This window comes from Tympanuchus pallidicinctus, unplaced genomic scaffold (assembly GCF_026119805.1).
Source record: "Tympanuchus pallidicinctus isolate F22 unplaced genomic scaffold, pur_lepc_1.0 scaffold25, whole genome shotgun sequence".
In the NCBI taxonomy this organism is placed as follows: domain Eukaryota; kingdom Metazoa; phylum Chordata; class Aves; order Galliformes; family Phasianidae; genus Tympanuchus; species Tympanuchus pallidicinctus.
The window spans coordinates 1,977,643-2,004,321 of record NW_026294742.1 but is presented as its reverse complement, the minus strand read 5'-3'; the positions used below and the strand labels follow the sequence as shown (position 1 = coordinate 2,004,321).

The window sequence follows — 26,679 nt, the reverse complement described above, 5'->3', positions numbered from 1 at the left end:
TCTCGCACTCCAGCAAGCAGGGCTCTGATTGCCAACAGAAACTCATATGCTTTGCTCTTGGCTCCCCAGAGTTTCTGAGCTTGAGAGTGGGAGAGCATCAGCCAAGTTAGAGCATCCCAACCTGCAGGGATGAAGGACACAGATAATAAGGCAAGAAGCTATCTGGAGGTCATGCCAAGATCAGACAAAGGTGGGAAGAATCAGGAATGCACATAAGCACATCTGTCCCTGCTCTGTCTGCAGCAGCTCCAGCTCCAAGCCTGTTTGAGGGCTGTGCTCTGACCTCAGTGCACCAAACCACCATTGGGAAGTCCCCTCTCAATAGACAAAGCCCAGCACTAATGCACAGATGCTACTGCTTCAACTCTTTACAGAGGCAAAGAACAAGCAGGAGCCATTTCTCAGCCAGGGAAATGACCCCTCCTTTAATTACAAAACTACCTACTCACAGTACTTGCAGCATTTTGCCCATCTTTCCTTTGCCATTGGCTGCTGCAGTTGCATAGGAAACTCCTCCAGCTCCAGCACAGAGCCGCAGGGATGAGGATGCAGCAGCAGAGGTGCCCTACATAGAGCTGCTGAGCTCCCACAGCAGTGCCAAGCTCCAGTCCTACCTACAAACTGATTTCTGGGCTGCTTTGGTACAGGGGATTCTCACAGATAATATATACAGAATAATACATGATGACATAATAGATGCATGGGCAAAACAAGAGGAAGGATCAGCACCAAATCAAGGAGGCAAGTGTATTGCTTGGGTAATTCTCCTGACTTGCAAACAGAGCGTAACAAAACAAGTTCAACACAAGTTACTCCAAAAGGGGGATTTCCCGAGTTGTGAAATACACTAAAATCCTAAACAATTTCTCCAGCTTCCCATTGTTGCAGACTGCTGCTCTCTGCTGCTTAGAACTCTGTGGCAGGCAGCTCCAGTGTGAGCAGAAACCACTGCCCAAGCAGGGAAGCAGCGCAGGCTGAGCAGTTCTGGTTGCACAGCCACTTACAGGCACCTTAATAGCTGACTCCACTTGCTCCACTCTCTCCCCAAAGGTCATGTTTGAGCAGTGAAGGCAAACAGTCAGGGAACCCAAAGAGAGCACTGAGGACAGGTGAAGCACACAGATCTGCTGCAGACAGCCCCAGCAGCAATCTGGCACAACTACGAACCATGGCCAGCAGGAAGCTTTGCACTGCAATGCCAGCATCCTTCGAGTGCAGCCCACCCCCAACCCTGACATCAGACACTATAACAAGAGTAATTATTTCAGGCTTAATATTAGGAAACGTTTCTTCTCAGAAAGAGAAGTAACGCATTGGCAAAGCTGCAAAGGGAGGTGGTGGGGTCAGTGTCCCTGGAGATGTTCAAGGGACGTGGAAATGTGGCACTGAGGGACGTGGTGAGTGGGAATACTGGTGGTATGACCTTAGTGGTCTTTGCCAACCTTAATGGCTCCATGATTACAATGAGCCTAACAGAGCCTTATCTCACAGGGGATAAGTGTGCAGAAGGAAGCTCAACACTGAGTCCCCACAGCTCGGATAGTGACACTGCAACTCACACACGATGATTTCCAGCAGCTGACCAGCACCAGGATCAGTCCTTTATGGGCACTGCCAGGGAGACACACAGAGACAGCAGGGCCATCCCACAGCCTAAAGAACACACATAGGAAACCCTGGGGGCCAAGCACCACTGTGAGGTCCTTACAGAAATCCCGCTTGCCCATTGGAAGGAGAAACACTCCCAAGCTCAAACCAATGAGGGATGATCAAGAGTGGGAAAGCCGAGAGCAGAGCCCCCCAAAAAGAGGGACAGCAATCCCAAAGCAGCACCACGCAGAGGAACAGGATAGAGAAACCCCACAAGGAGGGTGGGAAAAGGGAGAGGTTTGGTGCAGAGAGCCGACGGGAGGCGGCAGTCAAACAGTGAGCTGGGAGCACGAGGCCAACAAGGAGTGCAATTGTCCTGATGGCTGCAGTCAGAGCAGCAGTGCGGGTTGTTGGCTGCTGGGAGGAGATGGAGGGCCCCCACAAAAGGGCAATTCACAGCCAGCCGGGGGGGCTGCAGATGTGTTGCAGCTTCACATTCTCAAGACAAGACGCTTGCTGCAAACAAACTCCTTGCTTGGGCAGAAAAACAACAAAACAGCTAAAACATATCCAGTAACAAAACTGAAGTTATCAATTCTGCAACTAGAGGAACTGCTCAGCACCTCCAACGCAGTAGCACATCGAGGCAGCAGAACAGCCCACTGGAAACCCAGGGGTGGGACAGCAGTTCTGCACTGCTCTGAGCCCCCCAGCCTCCCCCCACCTGCAGACAAGCTTCTGTAAGGCAGCTTCCATCATGCCTCGTTTGCTAAGAAAACAGCTGGTTAAGCCAGCAGAATCACAGAACTGCTGAGCTTGGAAGGGAACTGAAAGGAGTGTGGGCAGCAGAGTGCCCCCAAAAGCTTCAGGCTGCTAAGAGCCTGGGCGCAAGCGGGCAGAAATCCAAGGGGTGATGCAATAGGGAAACAGAGCACTGGAATTATCCAGGGGCTTACATTAATGCAGACAGAGGGTGATTACAGAAAGCTGTGATTTTCAGGGCCGATGAGCAGGCTTTCATGCCGCACTGCGTTGGCTGCTCCCGTGGGGAGGCTGAACCAGGTGTCCCTTAGGTGTCAGGTTTACACATAGAATGGTGAGGACTCTTGAGGATGGAGCAGAGGGGACAATACCCTTCTGGTCCCACTGCCAATCCTCAGTTGATGCTGCACAGGATGCAGTTGTGTCTGAGTTACAAGCACGCTCTGCTAGCTCATCCTCACCAACACATTCTAGAGATACCACTAGAAATACAAGTTTCAAGTTGGATGAACAGAGGGGCTGCATGTGAGGCACTCACCCAAGCCAGCCCCTTCTGCCCTAACATTACATTATGCATCCATGTTAATGGCATTAAGAGGGATGCTGCCACAGCGAAGAAATGCATGGCAGCAGCTCAGCTCTCTGCTGGCTTTCTGTCCCAAGCACCCCCTGCTACCTGCAGCAGAGAGACAAGGGCAGCAAGCTCCTGTGTCACATCTGTGAGCACTGCTCATGTCCCAGCTCATGCCTCATTACCAAAATAGTCTTAGCCCTGCAATGGATACAGAGGAAATCAAATCCCCCTCAATTATGCAGCAGAGGAAGCAGCAACGTCTCCTATCCAACACTCACTTTGGATATAGAGTTCTCTATTCCTTAAAAATAGAAACAACAAACGGTTCTGTGAAAATGCCATCTCTTCTCCACGCACAGCTCCAGCTAGCTACAGTCCCATTAAAACTGCTTCTGCATGCGTTTAGTTCAAGAAAACCACTGGGGGAACAGACAGCTTTCATGTGCTCCAGAGCCATCTCCAGCAGCTGCAGTCTGCCCAGCCCTCTGTGCCCACAGCAGCCCCACTGAGCAGCTCAAACTGCAGCCCTGACCCAGCAGCAGCACGCAGCCACGAGCCCTGGAGCTCCTCAAGCACAGCACAAAACCCACAGCTCCTACTCCTTCAGGAAAGAGGGAGTGCAGAATCCCAGCTCACACTCAGGTCAGGTTTTATTTCCAGAAGCAACTCAAGTGTGGCTCATCTTCAAAGCATTTCACAAAAAGAGGTCAAGTTCTTTTTTTTTAATTAATTAACATCACAGTACTACGTTGCTCCTTTTTGAATGCAAGGAAAGGACTTGGAAGGATCTCAGCATGCCAGCAGTGAGACCACCAGCCCTGCTCTGACCCTTCAAGGAGTTCTCTGAAACCACTATAAGGCCCCACGCTGAGCATTTGCCTTCCAGGGCCAGGCTGCATGGGGACCTGGGCTGTCAAGATGATGCAGTCCTTCCCCAACCCACCCCCACTGACCACACAGCTCACATCTTTGTGTTCCTCGAACACCTTCAGGGACAGCCTCCCATGGGCAGCCTGTGCCAATACCACTGTGCCAGTCTTCCGGAGATTTTCCTTAATATCTAACCTGAACCTCCTCAGCACAACTTGAGGCCATTACCTCACATTTACACAAGCCAGACAGAGCAGGTCTTTGTCCCTTACAGCAGTTCTGCTGCTGGCTGGGCTGATAGAAGAGCCCAGCATGAGGTGGGTCAGCATCACGGTGAGACAGCGAGCACCGCCACCTGAAGTCTGCACTCCCTCTGTGCTGCTCCTCCCTTGGGACCATGGCCTGAGTCAGCTGAAGCCAGCAAGTCAGTACATCCAGAGCCTCAAGACAGCAAGGCTCTGCCTTTGTCACTTTTGTGGAAAGCCGAACCAAAATAACTGCATGCAGCTCCACAGGCAACAGCAGCGACATCCTCCGAAAGGCTCAGACTGTAGCTCTGCATTGCACAACCTGCGCCCACAGCCCAACAACCAGAGATGAGATGAACACCAAGGCACGTGCCGACCTCCCCCAGGTGCAAGATCCTGATTCAGACCCATCTCAGACCCACAAGAAACCTGCACACCCAGTGAGCTCGCTGCAGCCATGGCTGGACCCCAGATTTGCCCACATCTCCTCCACCAGCCACACTCCCATCAATATTTACATACAGTCCAGAGGTGCACAATCACAAGACAGAGGGTTCAACATACTTTACGTAATTAAGTCTGTAGATACTGGTGCCACAGAACACGGAGTACTTAAATAATTATGGGAAACGAGAAACTGGCTCAGGCACTAATCAACTTCTATATGACCTTGTGGGACAGCTAATTATGCAGAAGTCAGAGCTCACGAGCCCAGGGCTGGGGGCATTCTCCTGCAAGCTGAGTTGTTTATGCTCCGCATTCTGCTGCTCTCCATAAAACACACTGCCTGCACTGTGCTCTGCAGCCAGCATCCAAAACAGCCATCCCATCAATCCAGGGATGGAAACAGGAATGCACTGCCTTCCAGAATTGCAGGCAAACCAATTTTCTCTTGACTGTGCGTTTTCATAAGCAAGCAGCATTAGAAGTGCCTTCCCCATGCATGCAGCCTTGGCTCAGAAGAGCTGCACGTCTCATCAAGCACACCCCGTGCTGTGGTTGTGCTGCAGTGCTTCCACCAGGGAGCAGAGGTTTTTCTTGGTGCACTGACCCTTCCTTGGCAGCCCTTCTGAAAGCCTCACGGCCACCTTACCTACACACAGAGCACTTACAGATGTCTCAAAACAGACCTTACCACGCTACCTCACTGTCTCACCTTCACACTCCTCCTTCCTCAGAAGTTCGACGAAGCCACGTTTTCATTATAAGCAGAATGGAACAACAGCAGGTGCTTACTACATCTCTCCTGCATGAGGTCTGACTTCCAGCATTCAAGATGAGAGCAGAGAGGTTTTATTTTAGGGCAGCAGGGGTGGCTGATTGCCTTTTTAATACACTCATAGTTTTTGCCTTCTGTGATTTTAAAGCACATTTGTTTGTGGAAGAAAACCAAATGTGAATCCCAGAAGAGCTATGAACGTTCAAATATTCCTGAAATATTACTTGTTAAGTGCTTATCAGATCCATTACACAACAGAGCAGTAAAAACAACACTACGGGGAGGAGCACGCATGGTGGTTTGACAGCTTTACATAACACAGTTGTCCCAAATACACACTAATAAATACCAAAGCACAGCTTAGTGTGTGCAGAGGGGAGAAAAGCAGTGTGCACAGACAATTACATCTGCGTATCATTCATCTACAGCAATGCCCTAAACTAGGGGAGAACAGGAGAGGCACTGCTCTAGGATTTCACTGTGGACCAGTGCCCCCAGGGCTGCTGCTCCCTGCAGGGCTTGGTGCCTCCTGCAATGTCCCCCACTCACAATGACCAGCCAGGGCCCCAGGAGAAAGGCACGTGCGTCCTTCCTTCCAGAAGCAGCATCATAAATTCATTTGTGTTGGTTCTCTACAATGTACAGCCACTACCAGGGCTTTAAAGATTGGTGTAAGGCTGCATAACCAGATCAAAAGATGTGTGCTGCACGCAACACTGCTTAAAACCCCTTGTGCCTCAATGGGAAACGGTCAACAACTTTTAATTGCAGAATAGTATCTGCCAGGGTTTCTGCACGATACGGAAAGCACAAAAGAGCTGGTTTACAGGGAGGTTTTCCCAAGGATCCAGCTGCATGCCTGCACGTTGAGCTATGCCCTACCTGACTGGTTGTTCCTCATGCGGATGGCTTTCGCCTTGGCCAGCTCCAGCGCCGTGACCCAGCGCTGCCTCTCCACTTCTGAGCTGGCCTTCAGGTGGTAAGTCCTGCCCCCGTTGGACAGCACAATGTTGCACGAGTCCTCGGTGTCAATGTGAGCTGTGGACAGGTTGATGGTGCCACGGCACGTGTGGGCCATCTCCGCCTGCGTCCTGCAAGGGAACAGAGCACAGGGAAGGGTAAGGGGTGAAAGGTAATGGCCTCGAGGTGTGTCAGGGAGGTTCAGGTTAGATATTAGGAAAAATTTCTTCTCCAAAAGCATCGGCACAGGATACCCAGAGTGGTGGTGGGGTCACTGGCCCTGGAGGTGCTCAAGTAACATGGATATGTGGCACTGAGGGAAGCGGTCAGTGGGTACGATGGGGCTGAGCTCGGGTCGCACTTGATTTTTAAGATCAAGGTCTTCTCCAACCTTAATGATTTTATGATTCAATGATACTAAACTCCTCTGCATCCACCTGGGGTGGCCAACACACTCCTGTGTGCCCCCAGCCATGTACCACTGGCATTTCTCACTGGTACTGCAGCTCTTCTCCCTCCCCATACCACTCCACCTCCAATAGCTCTGCCTCTCTCCATCTTATCCCTTCAGTCATTCTCCTATGTGCAAGTTAGATAAGATCTTGCATGCAAAGATATTCATTTGTAAAGCAAATGAGCACAGCACAATTCTTCCACAGCTTTCAGAACACCTTTACAGCTGGAAGGACTGCTGCATACCTCAACGGGCTTACTCAGCTGAGCACAAACAGCAGGAGGCTTTTCTGGGGCTGAACTCACCAACAGCCAACACTCAACACTCATTTACCCCAGCCCAGCAAAGCAAGGAGAAGCAGGTATGCTGCTACCATCACACACAAGAGGCAAAACTCCTGGTTAGGACAAACCTTTCTCCAGATCCTTACTCTGGGATCAGGCTTCTCATTCACTCCCCACAGCCCATGCCTGCCTACAGCAGCACCTCCAGGCTGGATGGGATGGAGCTGAGATGTGGGCCAACAAGAACCTGAATGAGGTTCAACAAGGCCAAGTGTAAGGTGCTGCACCTGGGTCAGGGCAATCCCAGGTATGCACACAGACTGGAAGAAGAACTCCTCGACAGCATCCCTGCTGACTGGATCCCTGCAAAGACCGGATGTGTCAAAGGCTCTCAGGCACAAAGATAAATGCTTAAGTAGACCCAAAACCACTTCCACACGCACTGCAGCATTTGCAGCTGCCTAAAATAGCCCTGCAAGCACTCAGCCCAGGAGTCCCATCATCTTTGCACCACCCTGCAGTGCCAGCAATGCCAATCCCAGCATAGGGCAGGGCGAGCTGCTGCCAGCTCCTGCCCAGGGCTGCCTGCTCTCAGCTGGGGCTGCAGACACCACAATCCCATCCTCCAGCCCCTGGGGCTGAGCCAGGCCCTGTCCTCAGGAGCAAATCAGAGTGTTTTCTGATTGATAGATGGGTACAGAACAGCAGGACAGAGGGTCGTGTAGTTCCAGATGGCTCTCATCTGAATCATTCCCAGAGTCCTCTTCCCCCAACCGAAACCTGTTGGAATTGAGATGTCTCACAATAATTAGATGGATTCCTCTAACATTTCAGCAGGATACATTACTAGGTGGTTGCTCACTGAATTGCAAGAGGAATAACAGGAATTGGTAGGAATTTCTTTCCACAGGAATGGCTCCTTTATTTCCCCCCAGGCCAGTGGCACCATCCTTCCTCAGGAAGGCCCCAGTTGTGGCAGCTCCAACTCCTGAGGACAGTGGCATGGCAGAAATGCTCACGGGTTGCATTCACCAGGAGGTAATAAAGAGCATCACACAGCTGTTGCTGAAGGAAAACCACTGTGGGAGATGGCAAAGCACAATGCAAGGCAAGGGCAGTGCTCCTCAAGCACTCGAACGCTTGAGAAGAAGCCAGGCACAACCTCCCTAGAAGGGATGGATCATCCTCACCTGATTTCAGGCACCCAGCTGGGCAGATGGCTTTGCTGCTCCCTACAGGGCAATGCCACACCTCTTCTATCACTGACCCTTCACGTGCAGAATGCTGTCTCCATCCACCTTCACGCTCTGTCAAAGTTTCCATTTATTCCTCTCTCCCACACTCACAAGCTCCCTCCATCCACACCAGCAGCCATGGTTCTCCTGCCCAGCCCCTCTCATCCCCGGGTCACCACTGGCTCCTCCACAGATGAGGTGAAGTGACTGCTGGCCACGACTGCTGAACAAGTTCAGTCACATCTCTGAAGCTGGGAGCAGAACAAACATCAACTGCTGGGCAGCAGAAATGCTCCCAGAGGCACACAGCCCCAGCTCATACCAACAGCATGATGGGCACAAGGCATCCCTACCAGGGCCAGGAGCATCTCCCCTGTTCCCAGATGGTTCAAAGTAGTTTTCCAGCTGCTTCCCTCTCTGCAACCTTCAACGTGGCTGTAATAACAACGCATCATCAACGCGGGGTGCAAGGAGCTGCATCCCAACCTGGTATACAGACAATATCAGTAAGAGCGACTCTGCGTCACCAGCCACAGCATCCCCAGGATTTTCCTCACCTACTCAGCTCTGGCACAGCTTTGCAGGCTCCACGTGCAGACAGAAGCCTTGCAGGAAGGAAAGCCCCCTGGCACCTCCTAAGTGTGAAGTTCAAACTCAGCGATGCAGCGTGGCAATGTTTGTTTGCAAGAGGGGTGATCTGGCTCAAAACAAAGCCAAGCACTGATATTCATTGCCAGAATCATTCACCTCGTGATGCAGCATGTACTGGCATTCTCCCAGGAGGGATTACTTTTCACTTCTAGAAAACAGCTAAAATGATTTTCTCTTACACAGGAAACAAAAGGTCTCCAAGGTGACTTCACTAAATTAAGTCCCATAACTCAGCGCTGCTCTCCCACCCAAGAAAAGCAATTGGGTACAGGATTCTGTTCTTCAAGCTATCTCACCTCTCAGCACCGATCTGCATGGGAAATCAATTGCCATCACTCAGCACCCACACACGAGCCAGGCACCTGACCCAGCTCCCAGCCAACAAGCCATTTCCTCTGTCCGCATGCAGAAAATACGAGGTGCCCTTCAGAAGCACTTGTGTTCAGCTGGATCTGCTTATTCACCGCCAGCAGCTCAGCTATTGCATAACGTGATCCGGGGCAGATTTTGTGATTCTTCACTTTCTGCAATAATCCAAGAGCTGCACATATGGGAAAACACGTGGGCAGGCTGCAAGGGGCCGAACTGGGGTTCAACAAGAGGAGAGCTGGACGCTGCCAGGATCTTCTGCTGCTCAGAACAAAGCTCTTACTGAATACAGGGATGTAAAGTCATAGCTGTGCACAGCGTGCAAGGCATATGGCAGACAACCAGAGAAGCTGTTAAGGTTACTTTGATACCACAGATCTAAACACACAGAGCTTAACGAGACAACTCTGGGCTTTTGGCTATGCAGAGAGATCTCCCACGTAAAACACCTGCAGTCTCATTCTCAGCATCTCTTACCTCACAACCCGTCAGATGAGGTATAACAGAAAAGAGCAAATCGTGATGTAAAGGCCTCCTTGCTAGTCCTGGAGGAACACCTGAGCCACATCCAGTGCTCCAGAGTTACGCAAAAGAAAGATGCTCTCACTCTGCAATGACTAAATTTCACTGCTGTATAAGAAGAGCTCAGATTTAGCAACAGAGTAAAGGCCAAAGGAAAAAAAAAGAAAGGATTAAGTTTTTCACCTAAGCTCTGCAGCTTCAGTTTGGTGACATCACAGTTTTATACATGACAGCCAAAGATTTTGCTTTAATGCTGGCAAGATGCTGCTGTGCCCCGTGACTCCAACTGTGCAGCTCTGCAGGATGTTAATGGGAGGCAGCAAGCAGTGCGAGCACCGGGTCACGCTCTGCCCCCAGGTACTCCTTGGTTACAGCAAGCAAGGATGATGGATGCTTCGGGCTAAGCTGCTCTGTGCTGGGGCCATCACTGCTGCCCTCTGAAAATTCAGCCTCTTGAAACCATGCAAGTCACCCTAGTTTAGGAAGGAGTGAGTGCCCACACTGCACGTGCATCCCAAGAAGCTGCAGACAGAGAATATCAGGGAGCATCCTAACTGGAAGGGGTTCCTGCAGCAGTATGAGACATCGCTCTGCTGATTCCCTCCCCTGAGCACCACCTCATCCCCTTACAGCTCGGCTTCTCCTTTCCCTTAGCAGCACACACACCATCCAAGCGACCACAGGGTCAGGGTGAGCTTCTGAACTGCTGTGGCTGCAAATGTATTTCGGTGCAGCTGAGCTCAGTAGGTACAGCACACGTAGGGACCTCATTATGTTACATTCGGCTTCACACTGGCGAGTTAGTTCTTCAAACTGGGTTATCCACAGCAAAACACTGCACAAACATTGAGCTGAGACTTCTTCCCTATGCTGTAAGGGTCACTACTGCCTGCTCCCACGTTCCTGGCACCTCTCTATCACAAAGCATCACCACAGATCCAAACACAAGTTAAGGCGACCCATGGCAACGACCTCTGCAATATCCTCACCCTGTCCTCCAAGAGATATCTCCTCTGTGAGATCAAAACCATTTACCTGCTGTAAGCCTGAGCAACCAACACACCCAGCCCCACATCCCAAATGCTGCTTTCCCTTTCCATCACTCCCACAGCATTCAGATGACCCTGAGGCAGAGAACAGGCTGTCACAGATCAGCATCACCCATCTATTAACTGGATCCTGCCTCTTGGCTCCTCAGTATTTTACCCACTCAGCCTCTGTTTTTTCAGCATGCAGATGTGCTGGGCTCAACTATTTCTCCCATGGGGACAGAATGCTGCAGAAGAAATGCAGTTAGCACAGCACAGCTGTTGCAGGACAGCCCTGCAGCCACGTGGCCTCCTTCCCTCAGCCTGCAGGAGACCTTTTGGCAGATGGCTGAGGTCACACTGAGATTAGCAGCTCCAGGATATTGCCCACACCCATCAGCTTTTGAAAACAGAAAATGAAAACAATGCAACTCTTCCATAGAGAGCCATGAGACTTGGCACATGCTTGGAAAGAACTTCCCAAGCAGGAGGAATTGAAGAGCACATCACTGAGCATGGTTCTGTTAGTAGCCACAGATCGGACTTACCAAGCTGAGCCTTGGCCAAGCCTTCTGCTGGCACTTTTGGAGCATTTCCCCAGAGAGAAGGAAGTAAATCCGGGTGTGAAAGTCCCAAAGAAGTGCGTATCTCTGCATCTGGGAGAAGCAGTGGCCAAGTTCATTGCTGGAGCCAGGGGTGCACAGCCAAGCAGGGTGCAGGACTGCTGCTGGTGGCTCCTTGCGACTCCACAGCAGGACAAGAATCAAACCAAAGTGCTTTCAAAAAGCATTCAGGCATTCCTTCATAAATCTGAGCAAAGATAACTGTCACCCCTTTCACAGTCTTGCCTGGGGATGGAGGGAGGGGAACAAACCCATGGGGAGAGCAAAGGTTCAGACTGAAACTTGCCTCAGAAGATGCCTCGGTGTTTAATTGCCTGACTAGAAAGCCACATGCAGAACATTCTGCTTCCATTATTAACCTGGAGAATATTTTTAGCCCAAGGATTTTATTTTTTTTTTTGAAGCAAGAGAAATGAAAGAATAGCAGAAATCCCACACGTATGTCCCAGGGATGCTGCACGGCAGCAGGAAGCCCTGAACACACCAGCACGATCTCCCATTCACGTGGCTGATGTTAGAGATAACAGCACAGACACCAAACCCCTCAGCATTCTCACTCTCTCTCAGTTCAAGGAAGGATTTTTTTTTACAGCAGCTCAATTCCAGAGCAAAGGATCCAAGAGAAAGCCTGCCCTTGGCCAGGAGCAGCTTCCCCCGCTCACAGGGCAGGCGATGCACACACCCAGCACAGCACAAGCTTGCTCAGCACATCTCATACGAACCACAAGCTCCACATGACAAACAGCTCAGATACTTTTTTTTGCTTCCTCTTTTTCTTTTCACCAAACCTACCACATTTGCAAACAAGACCCAAACAAGCATATGGCAAGGGTTGGACTGAGATTCCTGCAAGAAGGCTCTGTTTGCTTTCATTTACGGGCTGATTAAGCCACAAGTGGCCACAGTGGTGATGGGGACAGAATAGTGACAATCAGGTTGCAGGGAAAAACAATCAACAGATCCAGGCTGTTGTCCCAGAGCACTGTTGTGTCACAGCAGCAGGCTGCAGCCACCAACCAGCAGTGTAGAAGGGGTTGGATCTGCACAGCCTGAAACCTCTCCTCCAAACAGAGGGGCGCAGGGACAGCTCCAGGATTTGGATGCTCAAGTTTTCTTGCAGCACCCACGGCTGTGCAGAGAAATCCTTTGCAAGGAAACAACCAAAAGAACACCTCTCTGCTCCGTGTCATTTACAAACAGGAGTTGTCTCTCCTCACAGCGCCTTCTCCCCAAGAGGAGAAAAGGCACAGGGGAGGCACGGGGAGGTGATTTGTCACAGTGACATCCTCAGCCACAGCCTCAGCACAGGACGAGGCACCGCATCCATCACAGATGCTGCACAGAGGCTGGAGGCGGAACCTCAGCAGTGCATTCTGCCTATGTCAGCACTGCCCAGCCCACGACTTCTTCAACACCAGCCACAAACCTTGGAATGGATGCAGGTCTAATGGATGGGGAGGGCGAGGGAACTTCAGAGACATGTCAGTTTGGCAGCTCTCAAGACCCAGACTGTCCCATTCCCTGCAGCACTCAGGTCCAGGCTGGAGTTGGGGCAACCAGCCTCACAGCACAGGATGAGGGGCTGTACATCCCTTCCAAACCAAGCATTCAGTGATGCTGTGATAAATAAATGCAAACAAGTCCCAGCTCTTTCCAGCACAAAGCTCCTTCCCCCATGAAAAGGATGCCCTGCTTCCCCAAGGCTTCCACCTCACATAGAAGGACACTGTGGAAGCAATCTATTCCCACATGCACTCTTCAGGACTGCCAATTGTAACACACATCACCCTCTGGTAGGCACAGTGCAGACATTCTGACAAGGGAACCTCAGCAGTGGCCAACAGGGAAAAAGAAAAACCTCAGTGAGCCAACACTCAGAAAACAAAAGGAGCAGCCAAGTGGCATTTGGGTTACCACGAGCTCCAGCTCCTCCCTGCAAGCCATGCTATCTCCATTTAACCACTGGTGACACCAGCAGTGGCCACGGCTGATAAGGGTATCGCCGTCACCATGGGCACACAGGGTGCCATCCCCTTGCTCTGTATGGGAAAGGTGCTCTGTGCTGCTATGACTGAATCTGAGAAGCTCACAGGGCCTTTAAATGTTATGGGTCTGGGGCAATGTGCATAGCAAGGTTTTAATTCAGAGTGTTTTAGATCCTCCTCCATCCAAGAAAGGGCTCCAACAACACTCCAGCCACAAATAGGTGCATGGTATGGCTGCTCTCCTCCCCACCAGGTTCTTCCCAGTTAGCAGGATCTTACCTGTACCTCCCAAACTCTGTGTTAGAAATGAGTCATGTTGGGTGCAGGGCTCCTAAATGAACAGGTATTTATGTTATCATCTTTAGGCTTCTCAAAGAGGTGTATGAGTAAGTTGCAACTTATTCTCCAGTTGCACGTGTAGGATGTTGTAATTTGCAGGTGCTTAATGTTTTAAAGAAGCTCCTCATAACTACGTGAGCTTTATTTCCAAATAAAAGTTCAGGAACAGGATGATGGTGAGCACGGGGATCTGACTGCAGATGTGCAAAACACACAAGGTACCATCTGATGTTTAGGGTGTTTAGAGTAGCAGCTATTTCATCCCTTTATGTTGTGTTCAGGGATTGATTTGCTCAGCAGAAAGATGTTTTAGATTGGGCTGGTGCTTCTGCCACCAGGAGCAGCTGATGGGCTGCGTGGGGACGAGACAGGCAACACCTGCAGGCATTTCAGTGAGTCTGGGGACCTCGTTACAAGGTGGAAACCAAACCACAAAGCTCTGCAATGGAAGCAAACAGCCTCCTTGGGTAAAAGGACACTGACAACGACCAAAGTGACTTCTTTGTTGTCTACATAAGCTGGGACAGGGAAGGAAAGAGTTAGAAAACCTACATTTTGTAGCAGTCTGTTCACCCCAGCAATCAGAAAGGATGGTGAGAGGGTGCTCTGTTTAAGCTCTGTTGTTGTTTGTTTGTTTTTTCTTTCTTTTTTTCCCCTATTCTTCCATGTCCAAACATGCCAGAGCATGTGCTGTGAGACAGTGCTCTGCTGCAAATGCTAAGCTCTGCAGTTAATAACCCACTGCTAGAAGTGAAATATCCCAGGGCAGTGCATTTCCTTTGTTTCTCATGCCTTTATTTCTCATTGCAAACCTTTCCCCCATGCATCAGATTATTTATTGTTCATGTTTTGGTATCCTCCACATCCCCATGGTTTAATTCCTGATTAAATTCAAGGTGAGGTTTGCCTAGAAGTAAGCAGACTTGGTTCAAACTGTGATGTTCCCTGGTGGAAATTGGAGCTTGGAGCACTGGAGGAGCAATGCCCTCAAACTCGGGATGCAATCACAAGGAATGATTGGGGAGTGCTGTGGACAATATGCTTGATTTGATGGAAGATCAGATGAAGCTGAGTGTGGTAAGGAGCTGGTGAAATTGAAGGGTTCCTAAAGTGTCTGCCTTACTAACAGGAGACTCGTGGCATCACATTAGTTCAAGGAACTAATTTGGATTTTGTGTTGAGGGACATGGCTTAATGAGAACTACTGGTGATGGGTGGATGGTTGGACTGGCATTTCTGTGAGTTCCAGTAACTGCAATGCTTAAACAGAAGTGGCAAACCACAGCCCCCAAGCACAGCCCAGCAGGGCAGGTGATGCAGCCCCCAAAGGCTCAGCTTTCAGAGGGCACTGATACAAACCACCCCTCTCCACTTCTCAAAAAAAACACCAGATCAGTCTTTTTGCTTAGAAAAAAATGGTGATGAAGATGAAGATCACACACACAAAATAAAAAAAGAAACAAATCAAGATCTGTGGGTAGCACTGCCACTAAGTACAACGCCTCAGTTAAACTCTGAAGGAAGGCCTGGTCCAGACCCCATCACGTGGGCAGGAGTTAGATTACAAGCAGGGAGACGCGTGAATTACACGTCTGGTGGCTCTGTTTTAAGCAAGAACGAACAAATTACCATACACAAGGTTAATTTGACAAATGCTCTTATTGCACAAGAACGCTGACATAAATGCAGCCCAGCAGACGTGAGCCTCAGGCAGTAATTGTGCTTGTTACTGCCGCAGCCTTTAAGTTCGCACTGGCCTCCTGGCCCTTGGAAATGGTGTTAAATGATCAGGATAAAGCCACAGCCATCTCCTGTTTGCATTTTCTCACCACCACGTCTGAGAACATGAGTGCACAGCACAGCCAATAGAGGACAGGCATTGTATTCTTACCCCACTGATGTGCATTCATAACGCTATTCAGACTGCTAAGGATGCCCCTGGGTTTTCAGATTACAGAGGTCTGGTTTGAGCACAAGTCTCATCCACTCTTGCTCAGACCTAACATGGACAGACGAGCTTCATCCCATGAACGTTTCTCCTGCTGTGGGCTGCTGCCCTTCTGCAAGATGCAGTTGATGTTAATGCTTTCAGTACCAATTTCCCTTTGGAGATGCTGTGAATGAATTACAGCCCGCAACTTCCAACACTGAAGATCATTTTAAAGTCAGCACTTTTCTTTTTGCCAGCTTCGAAACAGCACTAAAGCCACAGCAAGGAATTTCTGTCTGGATGAGCTATTTCTTCTAGATACATACCTGATGAGGAGAGGTGAACTGGACGCAGAACCCACATCATTTGGGTAAGAGGCAAAGCTAGATCACTGCATTTGTAACCAAACCACACAGCTCCTGGGCTCAGCTCACATCCAGCTCTTCGGGCAGCTGGCACAAAGCTGCTGCCTGAGCAGAAGAGTGTGTGAGCTCAGGAACTGAGATATATACATAAGTTATTCCCATGATCTCCACTATAATGCCTGCCTTACAGGCTCACGGCTGCATCCTTTGGGACACGTTCCTGGGAAGCACAGGGGTTAGCAATTCAGTGAACAGCATTTCTTTTCCCGTATAACTGATGAAACAAAAGAAAATGCAAGAACTTAAACCATGGGTGCAATGTGAGTGCCTGGGGCAGTACAGCGCAACGTGGGATCTTTCCCATTCCTTATGACACAGCCCAAAAAATAAAAAGTTGGCAGCTGGCTTTTCAGCCGCTGGAGATGCCAAGAGCTTCTTTAAAATAGAAATCAGGAGTTAACTGCTTACTGGCCCATGATTCAGCCTGGCAGATCCAAGAGATCTGGCAGATCTTGCAGATGCCCAGGTGACCTTGAGCAGCTGATCTCAAGGGCTTTCCCTGCAATACCAAACACCCCAACATGCCTTCCATCATCAACACCTTGAGATTTCTTCCTGAAGTTCCACCTGCCATCAGCTTCCATCAGCAGCCTCTGCTCAGGGTCAGGCAAGGATGAAACACAGAAAAGGCCCAATGGTTAGAGCAAGGCATTAACTGATCAGTGACAGAGCACCAAAATAAGGAGCATTGAGTGAGACCCACACTCCCCCTGTCTCCATGCAGGAATACACAGCCACACAGAGCACATACAGGTCACACACGCCTTCAGAAATTCATCTTGGGCATCTGAGTCATGCCATCCTCTGCACTGGGATCAGTGCTGATGGGCAGTGTGTTTGCTGCAGAAATCCTATGGATATTGATCATGGCTAGCAGGAACAGAAAAGTTCAATGTGCAGCCAAGGGATGGGGAAGGCAAAGCCAACCTCCTTCACAAGGGGCTGCTCTCACCTCGAAAAGGCTGATTTAGAGCTCTAAGTGAATTTCCCAATTGCTCAAACCAGACGTTCAGTGTTACCTCAGCATACTGTTTTGCAAGAAACCCCTCGGAGCAGTAAGATGCTTAGGGAGCTTTATGTGCCATTCTTACAGCTGCTTCAGCACTGCCTGGGATCTACTGCCTGCTCTCAGCTGGGTGCTCACCTGGAGGAGAACACCACTGTCCTAGGAGGGGCACAAGAACAGTGAGGATGTGGCACTGAGGGATGTGGTCAGTGGGCATGGGGGTGGATTTGAGCACCTTAAAGGTCTTTTCGGACCTTAACAATTCCAGATTTGAAGTCTGACCTGCTCCTAGGGGGATGAGCTCTGTGAGTGGATATTTGTTCCTTCTAATCAGGACAGTTCCAACTGGCCAAAGCAAGCAATGCACTACCACACAAAGGGGCAGTGACCCACTCACTTTGTCAGTGCAGAGAAAAAAAAGAGTGAAAAGAGTGAAAAGTAGAAAGCTATTTACTGTGTGCACTGCCTGACACCAGCACATCCATGGAAACTCCTCCAGTATGTTATGAGACTACAGTCACACCTCTGAAAACAGATGTTGGCAAGCAGAGCTCAGCACTGGAAGGAAATCACACACTCCAATTCCAGCAAAAGCAGCCTACTTAGCACCACAGGTCTTTGGTGCTTGGAAAAGCACACCACAACACTCCTGGTTCCTGCAGGAGGTTGAAGTATTCCCCCAATTGCACGTGTTGGTGTGGAGGAGTTGGTCCTCCAGGCCCCGGAGGACAGCAGGTGGAAGAACAGCTGGAGGCACAGTGACAAGGAGGAGGTTTTGTACTGCTGGGAGAGATGGATCTCAAGGGCAAAAGGAAGGCTGTAACGTGCAGCAGAGGGAGGGCTGCTGTAGGAAGCCTTTCCCAGAACAGCACACTAAGCACACACCAGCCAAAAAGCAGCAACATGCTCTTTTTCCTCCCCAAGAAAGGGAGCTAGATTACCTGAAGATCAAGCGGAGAAAACCAAGCTGTCAGACCCGCAACGCTCGCACGCAGGAGCAGATTCTTTTTATAGAGATCTGGCACAGCAGAAACATTCCTCTTGAGGTTTTATTAAAGATACAAAAGGTGCACTTAGCACTGAGCAGCACGACGTGCCCTCACTCATTTCAATCACACGAGCACACTGAAACCAGACAGCAGTTTGAAGCATCTCTGCCAGGTTTTCACTACTCCGGCTATAAACTCTCCCTTAATACATCACACATTACCACCACCCTGTTCTCTCTGCTCTCTTACAAAGCCAATAAACATCCACCATGTTTTCTCCCATTAGCAACTAAAGGAAAAAACAATTGGGATAAAAGATGGCTTTGGAAGACTGAATGGCTCTCAGTATCTCAGCAGCAGGGTGCTGTGCTTCCCATCCTGCTTCTTCCACTAAAGTCTTGCTCAGCAGCTGCCATCCACCACATCCAGCTGCAGCAGCAGAAAGCCTGACCAATAAGCCCTCTCTCAGTGTTTTTCTTGGGCATGGAGTGCACTTAAAGGCTGTTCCTGCTGGCGGGACATAGGCTCACTGTAACACCTACACAGGGCACCACAGCGCTCAGCGAGGTGCATGTGAAATCAGTGCAGATTAACCAGCAGTTCCATAAACAAACCCCAACTGTAAACTAGAAACACACCTGATGGTAACAACAGACTTTACTTGTACAACACAGGGCGCATTGCATCTGACTGCAGCTCCTGTGGCAGCAGCAAGGAGAGCCCAGCTGTGCGCTCCCAGCTTCGCTGCAGATGTGCCACCACCATCCTGCAGCGCTTGGAGGACCGTGGAACTGAACTCCTCCTGTTCCCACCAGCAGACAGCACACACATTGCTATGCCTGCTTACAGCTGCTGTGCGTTGGGAAATGAAAAGCAAAGCCTTGTTCCCATGACACATTTTGAGCGAGTGACATCACAGCAGTGCTACACCAGGGATGGCAGGTCACACATGAACCTGCGATGCTCCCAAACTGGAGAAGCCCAAGATATTCAACACTGCACTGTAAAGGCATCTCAGGGCTGCAGACATCCCAGCACCTACGGACACGAGCACACAGGTGAGAACATGGCAGGGTTCCTATCCTTCAGCTCCTGAAGTAAACCCTGTTCCTATGGTATGTGAGCTCGGCCAGGTCCACAATTGCCATTCATTCTGTATTTAAACACCCTCTAATGAAACCCACAATACACCAGCAAAGCAGTTTAGTCACATCCTAGATGATGTGCATGCATTTGTATTGGCTTGTCAACCCCCAAATATCAGACGGGAGCCCTTCCTCTAGTCTGACCTTAACTTTAGAGAATAAAACTACCAAACTGAAGGGGGGGGGGAAAAAAAAAAGCAGAAGAGCTGCAAACAGTGCAGGAACCACTGCTGCTAAGCTTGGGCTGGAGCAGTTTGATAAGCACTGCTGGTTTCTACAAAACTAAACTCTCAGCACTATTAAAAGATCCACTTCATAACAGGCACAGAGCACACAGTGCAGTTATATTGCTTGAACCACACTTTAAGCACCAATGTCCTCGCTGACTCCCCACCAAAGCAGCTCTTCAGACTTACAGTGGACCCTGCTTATTTCCCAACTCAGTGCACAGCAGCAAGGCCCAGCCATTACAAGGTTCACCCCTATGGGCACTCCCACCCCACAACCCTGTGGCGTGATTTAAACCTCACCCACAGAGAGAGCAGAGCAGGAGCAACACAAGGACAGAACCATACGTTAACAGAGATTAGGTGACACCTTGGGACGCCTCAAGTGCAACCTGCTGTATGCAGGAGCAACCAGACTGGGCTGCTCAGCACCCTATGGAGCCAGAGTTTGGGCACCACCAGGAATGCACTGCAGGACCCCAGTGCTTGGCCCCTACCTCCAGTGAAAACCCACCTCCTGGGTTTCCCACCTGATGGTGCACTTTCCAGCACAGCAGCCTCTCTGCTCTTGTTTGTACCATCCATAGACTTGCTGTGATTGCACCACTGATAAAGATACTCCAAAGCAAATACTGGGCTAGTATTGTGTAATCTGGTACCTATAAAAAGAAAAATCACATTACATGACCAAGCACTCAACACATATCCAGCCACACAGCACTCCCAATAGATCCTTAGTGAGACACAGCTGCTGTGAACAGCAAACAGCTTCACCAGGAGTCCCACGCGTTGTCTCAAGACAAAGAAAGGAACAGTGCAAACCAGCAATAGGAGCAGAGAGCCTGCAGTGCACCTTCAATTTAAATCACACCACACTAAGACGATTCTGTCACCTTTTGTACTATTCCCATGAAATATGCAGCAACCTACCAGCAGCATAAAAACAAAAGACGACTTCAGGCTTTTGGTTTGAGAACTGCCTTACCTCCTGCTGCTTTCAGAAATTACATCCCAGGAGAGGCTGAGATGGGAGCCTGCAGCAGTCTTGCAGCAACACAGATACATAAGCAGCAGGGAAAGGAAAAACTGCTTGGATGAAGCCGTGTATTAGTTTCACCTGACCACACATAATAAACCTGCAGCACTCTCTGCTCCACAAGATCTGCTGAGTAACACCTAAGTGGTAACACGGGAACAATAAATGGCAAATGCAGAGCTCACAGCATCATTCAGAGTAAGGATGTGTGCATATACAGCTACACACTTGGAAACATCAATGCTTGAAGGTATGCATCCTAATAACAAAGGATGGGGCTTCTGAAGCACGAAAGCCTACGCTTGACCACAGTTGGGTCAGGAGGGCCTCCAAAAAGGATTGAATGAAGGAGTTAACCTTTGGTTTAACTCCTAACGAGCTGCAGGCTCAGGTGGCACCGCTCACCTTCTGCACATTGCAAGGCACAAAGATGCTCACTGAAGCACATGCCTGCTCTCAGCTCCCTGCTGGGCGCTCACCAAGAGGAGAACATCACTGTCCTAGGAGGTCCCAAACTCGTCCACAATACACCCGAGGTGTCTCTGTCCTGCTGGCAGGAGCCCTGCAAGCTGCTCTGAGCCATGACCTGTGTGCTTTCCGTGCCTCCAACACGGGCCATCATCCTCCACAATCACAGGAGATCTGAAAAAGGACAGGTTGTGAACAGACACACACAGGGCAGGCATTGGCTACGAGCAGCCCTGCTGGGGCCTGGCACCTGGCTGCCCTCTGACAGCACACAGCACAGTGAGGCCGTGCTGAGAAAAGGGCCCTCCTCCATTCATTAACAACGCAGCCACACTGCTGAGGCATCCACACCAACCCCAACCCAGAGGAAGGAGGTCTTCTGCATATAGCAGCAATACACAAGCAGTAGGTGTAAAGGACATCATTTTCTGCTCTGCTCCTTATAAAGTGCTGAGCAGAAACCTTTAGCTGCTAATAACAGATTTTAGGCATCACTGCTTCATGTTTAAGAAGGAAAGGCAAGGCACCGACTCCTACAGCACCATATTTATCTTCCCATGCAGAGCAGAAACCATTCCAACCCGCTGTGCATGCCTGCACAGTGCTCTTTATCTAGAAAGACATGGAGAATTAAGACTATTTTTAGGAAATGAAGGCCCTCCTCCACAGTCACAGTGGGCACACACACATCTATTCAGTCGTGATTTCAAAGCAGGAATATCCCATCTCGAAGAGCGAGATTTAAAAGGGAAGGCAAAAAAAGAAAAGCTCAGGAAGGTTGACAGGAACGCAGCGTGGCCCAAAGGAGCGTGAAGGGAAGGGCTGCTGGGTGCACACAGCTGCTGCAGGGAGCGTGACAGCTCGCTGCTGACATGCACACGGAAGCCACGCTGCACACTTACGCTGCAGAATTTCACCACAGCACAGCAAATGCTGAGCAGCGCGACGCAACACTGCGCGACCAGGAGCGAGGAGCCAAGGGGATGCGCTCTACTTCCTGCTGCCAGCCGAGCTGTGCCAACAGCCCCGCCGTACCATGCCTTCAAACAGGCATTTTTTAATTCTCCAGTTGATGTTTGCAGGGCCTGGAGGCTCAGCACACGCAGCCGTGTGAGTCAGCAGTGGCTGACCCAGGAGCAGCGCAGCCAGCTGCAGCACGCCCCGTCCGCCTGCAGTCGTCAGACAAAGAGAAATGAAGCCATTAATTATTAAACAAGCTTCTCGATCAAAACCAAACAAAGGTCAGAATAAAACGTATCAAGGGCCCTGCCAAGCTGATGGGAGAACGATTAAAATAATTGAACGGCATAATGAAGACTTGATGGGGAATCTAACACCTCCACCAGCCCCACCTTCGAGCACACTCCAATGCGGGGACTTCCAAGACACCAGCGAACAACAACTCATGTTTCAGAGCGACTCCAGCTCTGCCATCAGCTGTGGGTCTGAGGTCCCTGCAAGGAGCAGAGGGCTCCAATGCCACCGTGCACTCAAGTCACCTACAATTACCAAAGTTACCTATAGCTACAGTGTAATGAATATGCAAGCAGGATACGATACGGAAAGGTTCAGCAGCCCAACCTGCTGCAACATGGAAACAGCAGAGGGGCCCCATGGTGAGTTACAGTGCACTGAATGGAAAGCAATTCAAACCGGGGAGCCCTGAGCAAACTGCCACAGCCTCCATGGAGGACAGCTGAGGACAAACACCACAATAAAAGCTGGAGCATTTGACATCAGAAGTGGTCAGACAGTAACTATTCTCCCATAGGCACCCATGCAGGTGAGCCCATAAGTACTACCCATACTCACAATAGTCTCCAGGAACTAAAACTGCAGCATGTGTGATGCTGTCTGAAGTCTACCTCGAGACAGCAGTGCAGGTTACACCTACACCCCTCAAAAACAGAGTGCACTGCTCCTCTGGCCACCTCAAAATGCAGAGCTTACTGCAGTAAAGCACTTCTGCTGCAGCTTCATCCAATAAAGCACATGGGCCATTACACCAGATTTAAGAGATGAGGGACTCCCTGCATGCAGCAATAATCTGGGAACAGAGGAACCTGGTCTGCAAACTGACAGCTTGAGCACTGCTTTGACTTGCATTGCGTCTCTGGTTACAAAGCACCAAGATGGGATTCCTCAAAAACAGAAAAATGAACAGTGATTAACAGCACAGCACCATATGGATAAAGCAAGCATCCTGTGAAAACAAGATGACTGGGAGCAAGCATCACAAAAATGCTGGTTAAATACAAGTAGCTCAGAGTTACCACGCAGCCACAGGGCTGTCTTGAAAACCTGCACGTTTCCATCACCTGGAGGATGAAAAGTGGTCAAGGACACTCAGCTACTTCTGTGCTTGCAGAGATGAGCTGTTATAAAACCACTGTAGGGAGGTACCTCTCCCTTCACTTTATTACGTGAAGATTAAGTATAAGGAAGACATTTCAACACAGAGGGCAATCCCACACTGGCAGAGGGGCCTGCACAGGCTGTGCAGTCTCATACCTTGGGGGTAAAGTCAAAGCCCAGCAGCCAAAGGTCCTGGCTGTGTTCACAGGGTGGGCCCTGCATCACGCAGGGGGGTCAGGACCAGAGGCATCTTCTGGAAGCCCCCAGTTCTGTGATTCTCAGTGAGCTCCCTGCCACAGCTCTCAGCTGGAGCCAGAAAAGAACCTTCTGGGTTGTACTCAAGATCTTAAAATGCTAAGCAAGAGTTAACTGCCGGATAAACAGAGCTATGCGAAGAAGCCTGTTCTGGGAAGCAGCTTTTCCAGGGAAGCAAGCTGCCACGGCAGGGCAGGGCAGGCAGGACAGCTAATCTGCTCCAGGCACCAGCTCGTTCCTGCAGGAGCACTGCCCAGCACTGAAAGGGGAGCTGAGGCCGCGAGCTGGCCAGGAGCCTTTTGCATCATAACTATGAGCAAATTAGACACAGCATGAAATACCTCCCCCCCCCCCCCCTATTTGGCACTGCTTTAAGGCACCAAACCTGTAGAGGAGACAGCACGAAACTCGAGCAAGCTGAAATAAGAGCAAGCTTATGGAGAAGGCAGCCCACACCCAGAACCTCGGGTGCCAATGCTAACCTTTGATGAATTAATACTTACCTATAGATACTCTCCTTGAAAACCTGTACCTGTTCAAGGTGATTAAGTTCTCCTATATACACACCAATTAGAGATAGTGATAAATCTGCAAGTGGCAACCTGCCAGTACTGTTAGGAAAGAGAGCTTTGCTCATTAATGAGACAAGTAGCTGTGCCGTGCTTGAACGCTGCTTCCCAACACCAACATCACCTCTGTGCTGTGGACTTCCAAGTCAGCCAAAATACCCCACAGCCTAAAAGAGACAGTCAATGGCTATTAAGATGTAGAAGCAACCTTCCAAATGCCAGTCATTCAGAAGTAATGAGAAAGTCGTGGTGGTTTTCCTGCAGATGAGTCTCCTGGCTGAATAGGACCAGCAATGCTCCAGGTGCTGTCCTGTAATTAAGTCCCAGGAAGAAGGCTGATGTGCATGAAGTTCATGCAGTGTGCCCCCTGCCGTGCCCAGTCCCACCCTTTCTCAGCTGTATTTTAACTACTCAAGCACACCCCTGTGAAACACAGCTGCCTTTATCAGAGTCCAACCTCAGCCACCCCGCAGAGCAGAGCCCAAGCAGGAGCAGCAGAGTCTTGTATCCCTGCACACAGCATCTGGAAGGGAGGAGGTCACTCCAAAGACCAGGGATCCTTTCCAGGTCAACAATTTTGCTGTGCAGCTCCCCATCTCCTCACCCCTTGCTAAGCTAAGCAGAGAACTGCAGGAAGTTGAAACAAGAAAAGCTTCAGTCTGCAGCTAAATCAATACACTCAAGGAAGCCACTTAGGCAACAAGGAACAGTGTTTTGATGGAGCTGACAAGCAGAATGAAGTTTTACCACCTTCCTCAAGCCAGTCCTGAAAACCCAACCTGTATCATCAAGGCAGTGCATCAGGAGAACAGTCTTCCAAAATTCAAATGGCACGGGTGCCAAAAGCCACAGAGAGGACAGCACGGCGTGGTACCTGCAAGGTTACAATTTAACCTGTGCAGCCTTTGGTGGCACAAACAGAAGCAGAAAATTCTAGCATGCATCCACAGAGCAGGGATGAGCACAAAGACCCAGCAGACAACAGGAGATGTGGCTCACAGCAGCACAGGGCTTCCCCAGAACTCGGATCCAAACTCAGACTCTTTGCCAGTCAAACAAACAATCAAGCAATTTCCTGACATAAACGAGGGATGAAACACACTGCCTGATACCTGGCGCTTCCTTGCTGCTATCAGGCAGCTAAAAACAGCTCTTAAAAGAAAAACAAATGCCCATTTCCCCAGGATTCTGTGAAGCTTTCTGCCACAAGCAAGCCTAGCTGACACCAGCAGGGTCGGCATGGCTGCCCTCTAACAGGGCTGGTTTTGAAAAGCATCGCAGATCTCCCTCCCACTTGTTTAGGAGAAACTTCCCCCCATGCTCTGTGCTTTGCTCTCACACTCCTGCCCCACAGCTGTGTTAACTCAGCTCTCTCTGGGCTCAATGAGGGGAAAGGTTGAGGAGCTCCTGGTGTCAGAGGCAGCCCTCCCAACAACGCTCCACAAAGCATCGGCGGCTGCAGGGCTGCAAGCCCTTCTACAGAACACTGCCAACTCACTTTCCTGGGAGCTTTCTGTCGTTTCAGCCTAAAACACGTAAAACTGCCTTAAAATAACCTTAGCTGTACAACTCTCAGGCAATTGCTGGAGAAAGCCACTTGTTTGCTCGTGACAGACCTGGCAGCCATACAAAGACAATATTCTGACGTGGTTACAAACGGAGCACTGAGCTTCAGCCACTGACCCAAAGGCACAGCTCTGCCCGGCCGTGTCTGGACGCTGAGCGTGCAAACACGGTGCAGACTGCAGGGTCACTGCAGGGCTGTGGATAGGGAGCAGCTCTGAGCTTGGGGTTAAGCTGCAGGCGGGCAGACACACCACGGTACGCTTATGGCCCCTGACAGCCCAGGGCTGACCTCAGGACTCGCGTCGAGTTTCTGCCAGGAGCCGGGCTGCTTCCATCAGGAGCTGGGACCCACAACCTGCCTGCAGCACGGGGCGACCAAGGAGGGCAGAGAGGGGCTGAATTTGGGATGGGAAAGGGAAAGCTCCATTCAGCTCAACGGACCTCCAGACAACACCTGGAGCAACTCAGAGCTATAAACCTCTACAGAACGCCGACCAGCCGTACACCAACCCCGCTCCCAAACGGCTGCGAGCGAACCCCGAGCCCGGCGCATCCCACCCCGAGGAGACGGGCACGGTACCTGTAGTAACTGAGCAGCCCGTTGCTGAGCACGAACCAGCGGCGCTGGTAGCCCTTCAGGTAGTTGGTCCACTTGAAGAGCCAGCCCTTGTAGGTGTCGGAGCCCGGCGCTGCAGGCGCTCCCCCCGCCGCCGCTCCGCCACCGCCGCCCCGGCTCCCCGCACCCGCCGTCTCGGCGCTCATGGCGCGGCGACCGGAGCCCGGCAGCTCGTGGCAAGCCAAGCAAGGGACGGCGCTGAGCAGTGAGACCAGCCCGCGGGTGCTGCCGCTGCACAGCGCGGCCGCTTTCCCCATAGAACCCGCGGCGCGGCCCCGCCGCCCCGAAACGCTGCGCTGCGCTCTGCCGGCACCGGCGCGGGGCGGCGCCGCGGTGCGTCATGCGGAGAACGTGGGGGGGGGGGGCGAAGAGAGGAGGC

The 26,679-nt window shown here is 50.6% G+C and overlaps 2 protein-coding genes across 3 annotated transcripts in view; both read right to left on the bottom strand.

The window, feature by feature from the left end:
* OSBP2 (oxysterol binding protein 2) overlaps positions 1 to 26,590 on the bottom strand; it is a 61,647-nt gene extending 35,057 nt beyond the window's left edge. The window contains exons 1-2 of one of the 2 annotated variants that reach the window (XM_052689700.1): positions 26,265 to 26,590; positions 6,146 to 6,354 (exon numbers count right to left, since the gene is read on the bottom strand). In XM_052689700.1, coding sequence (XP_052545660.1) covers positions 6,146 to 6,354; positions 26,265 to 26,557 — 502 coding nt within the window. In that variant the 5' untranslated portion in view covers positions 26,558 to 26,590. The remainder of the gene's footprint in view (positions 1 to 6,145; positions 6,355 to 26,264) is intronic. The other variant, XM_052689701.1, reaches the window with a different exon arrangement.
* The window catches only part of SLC35E4 (solute carrier family 35 member E4), a 108,559-nt gene that overhangs the window by 63,537 nt on the left and 18,343 nt on the right, over positions 1 to 26,679 (bottom strand). The gene's annotated exons all lie outside the window — the stretch shown is intronic.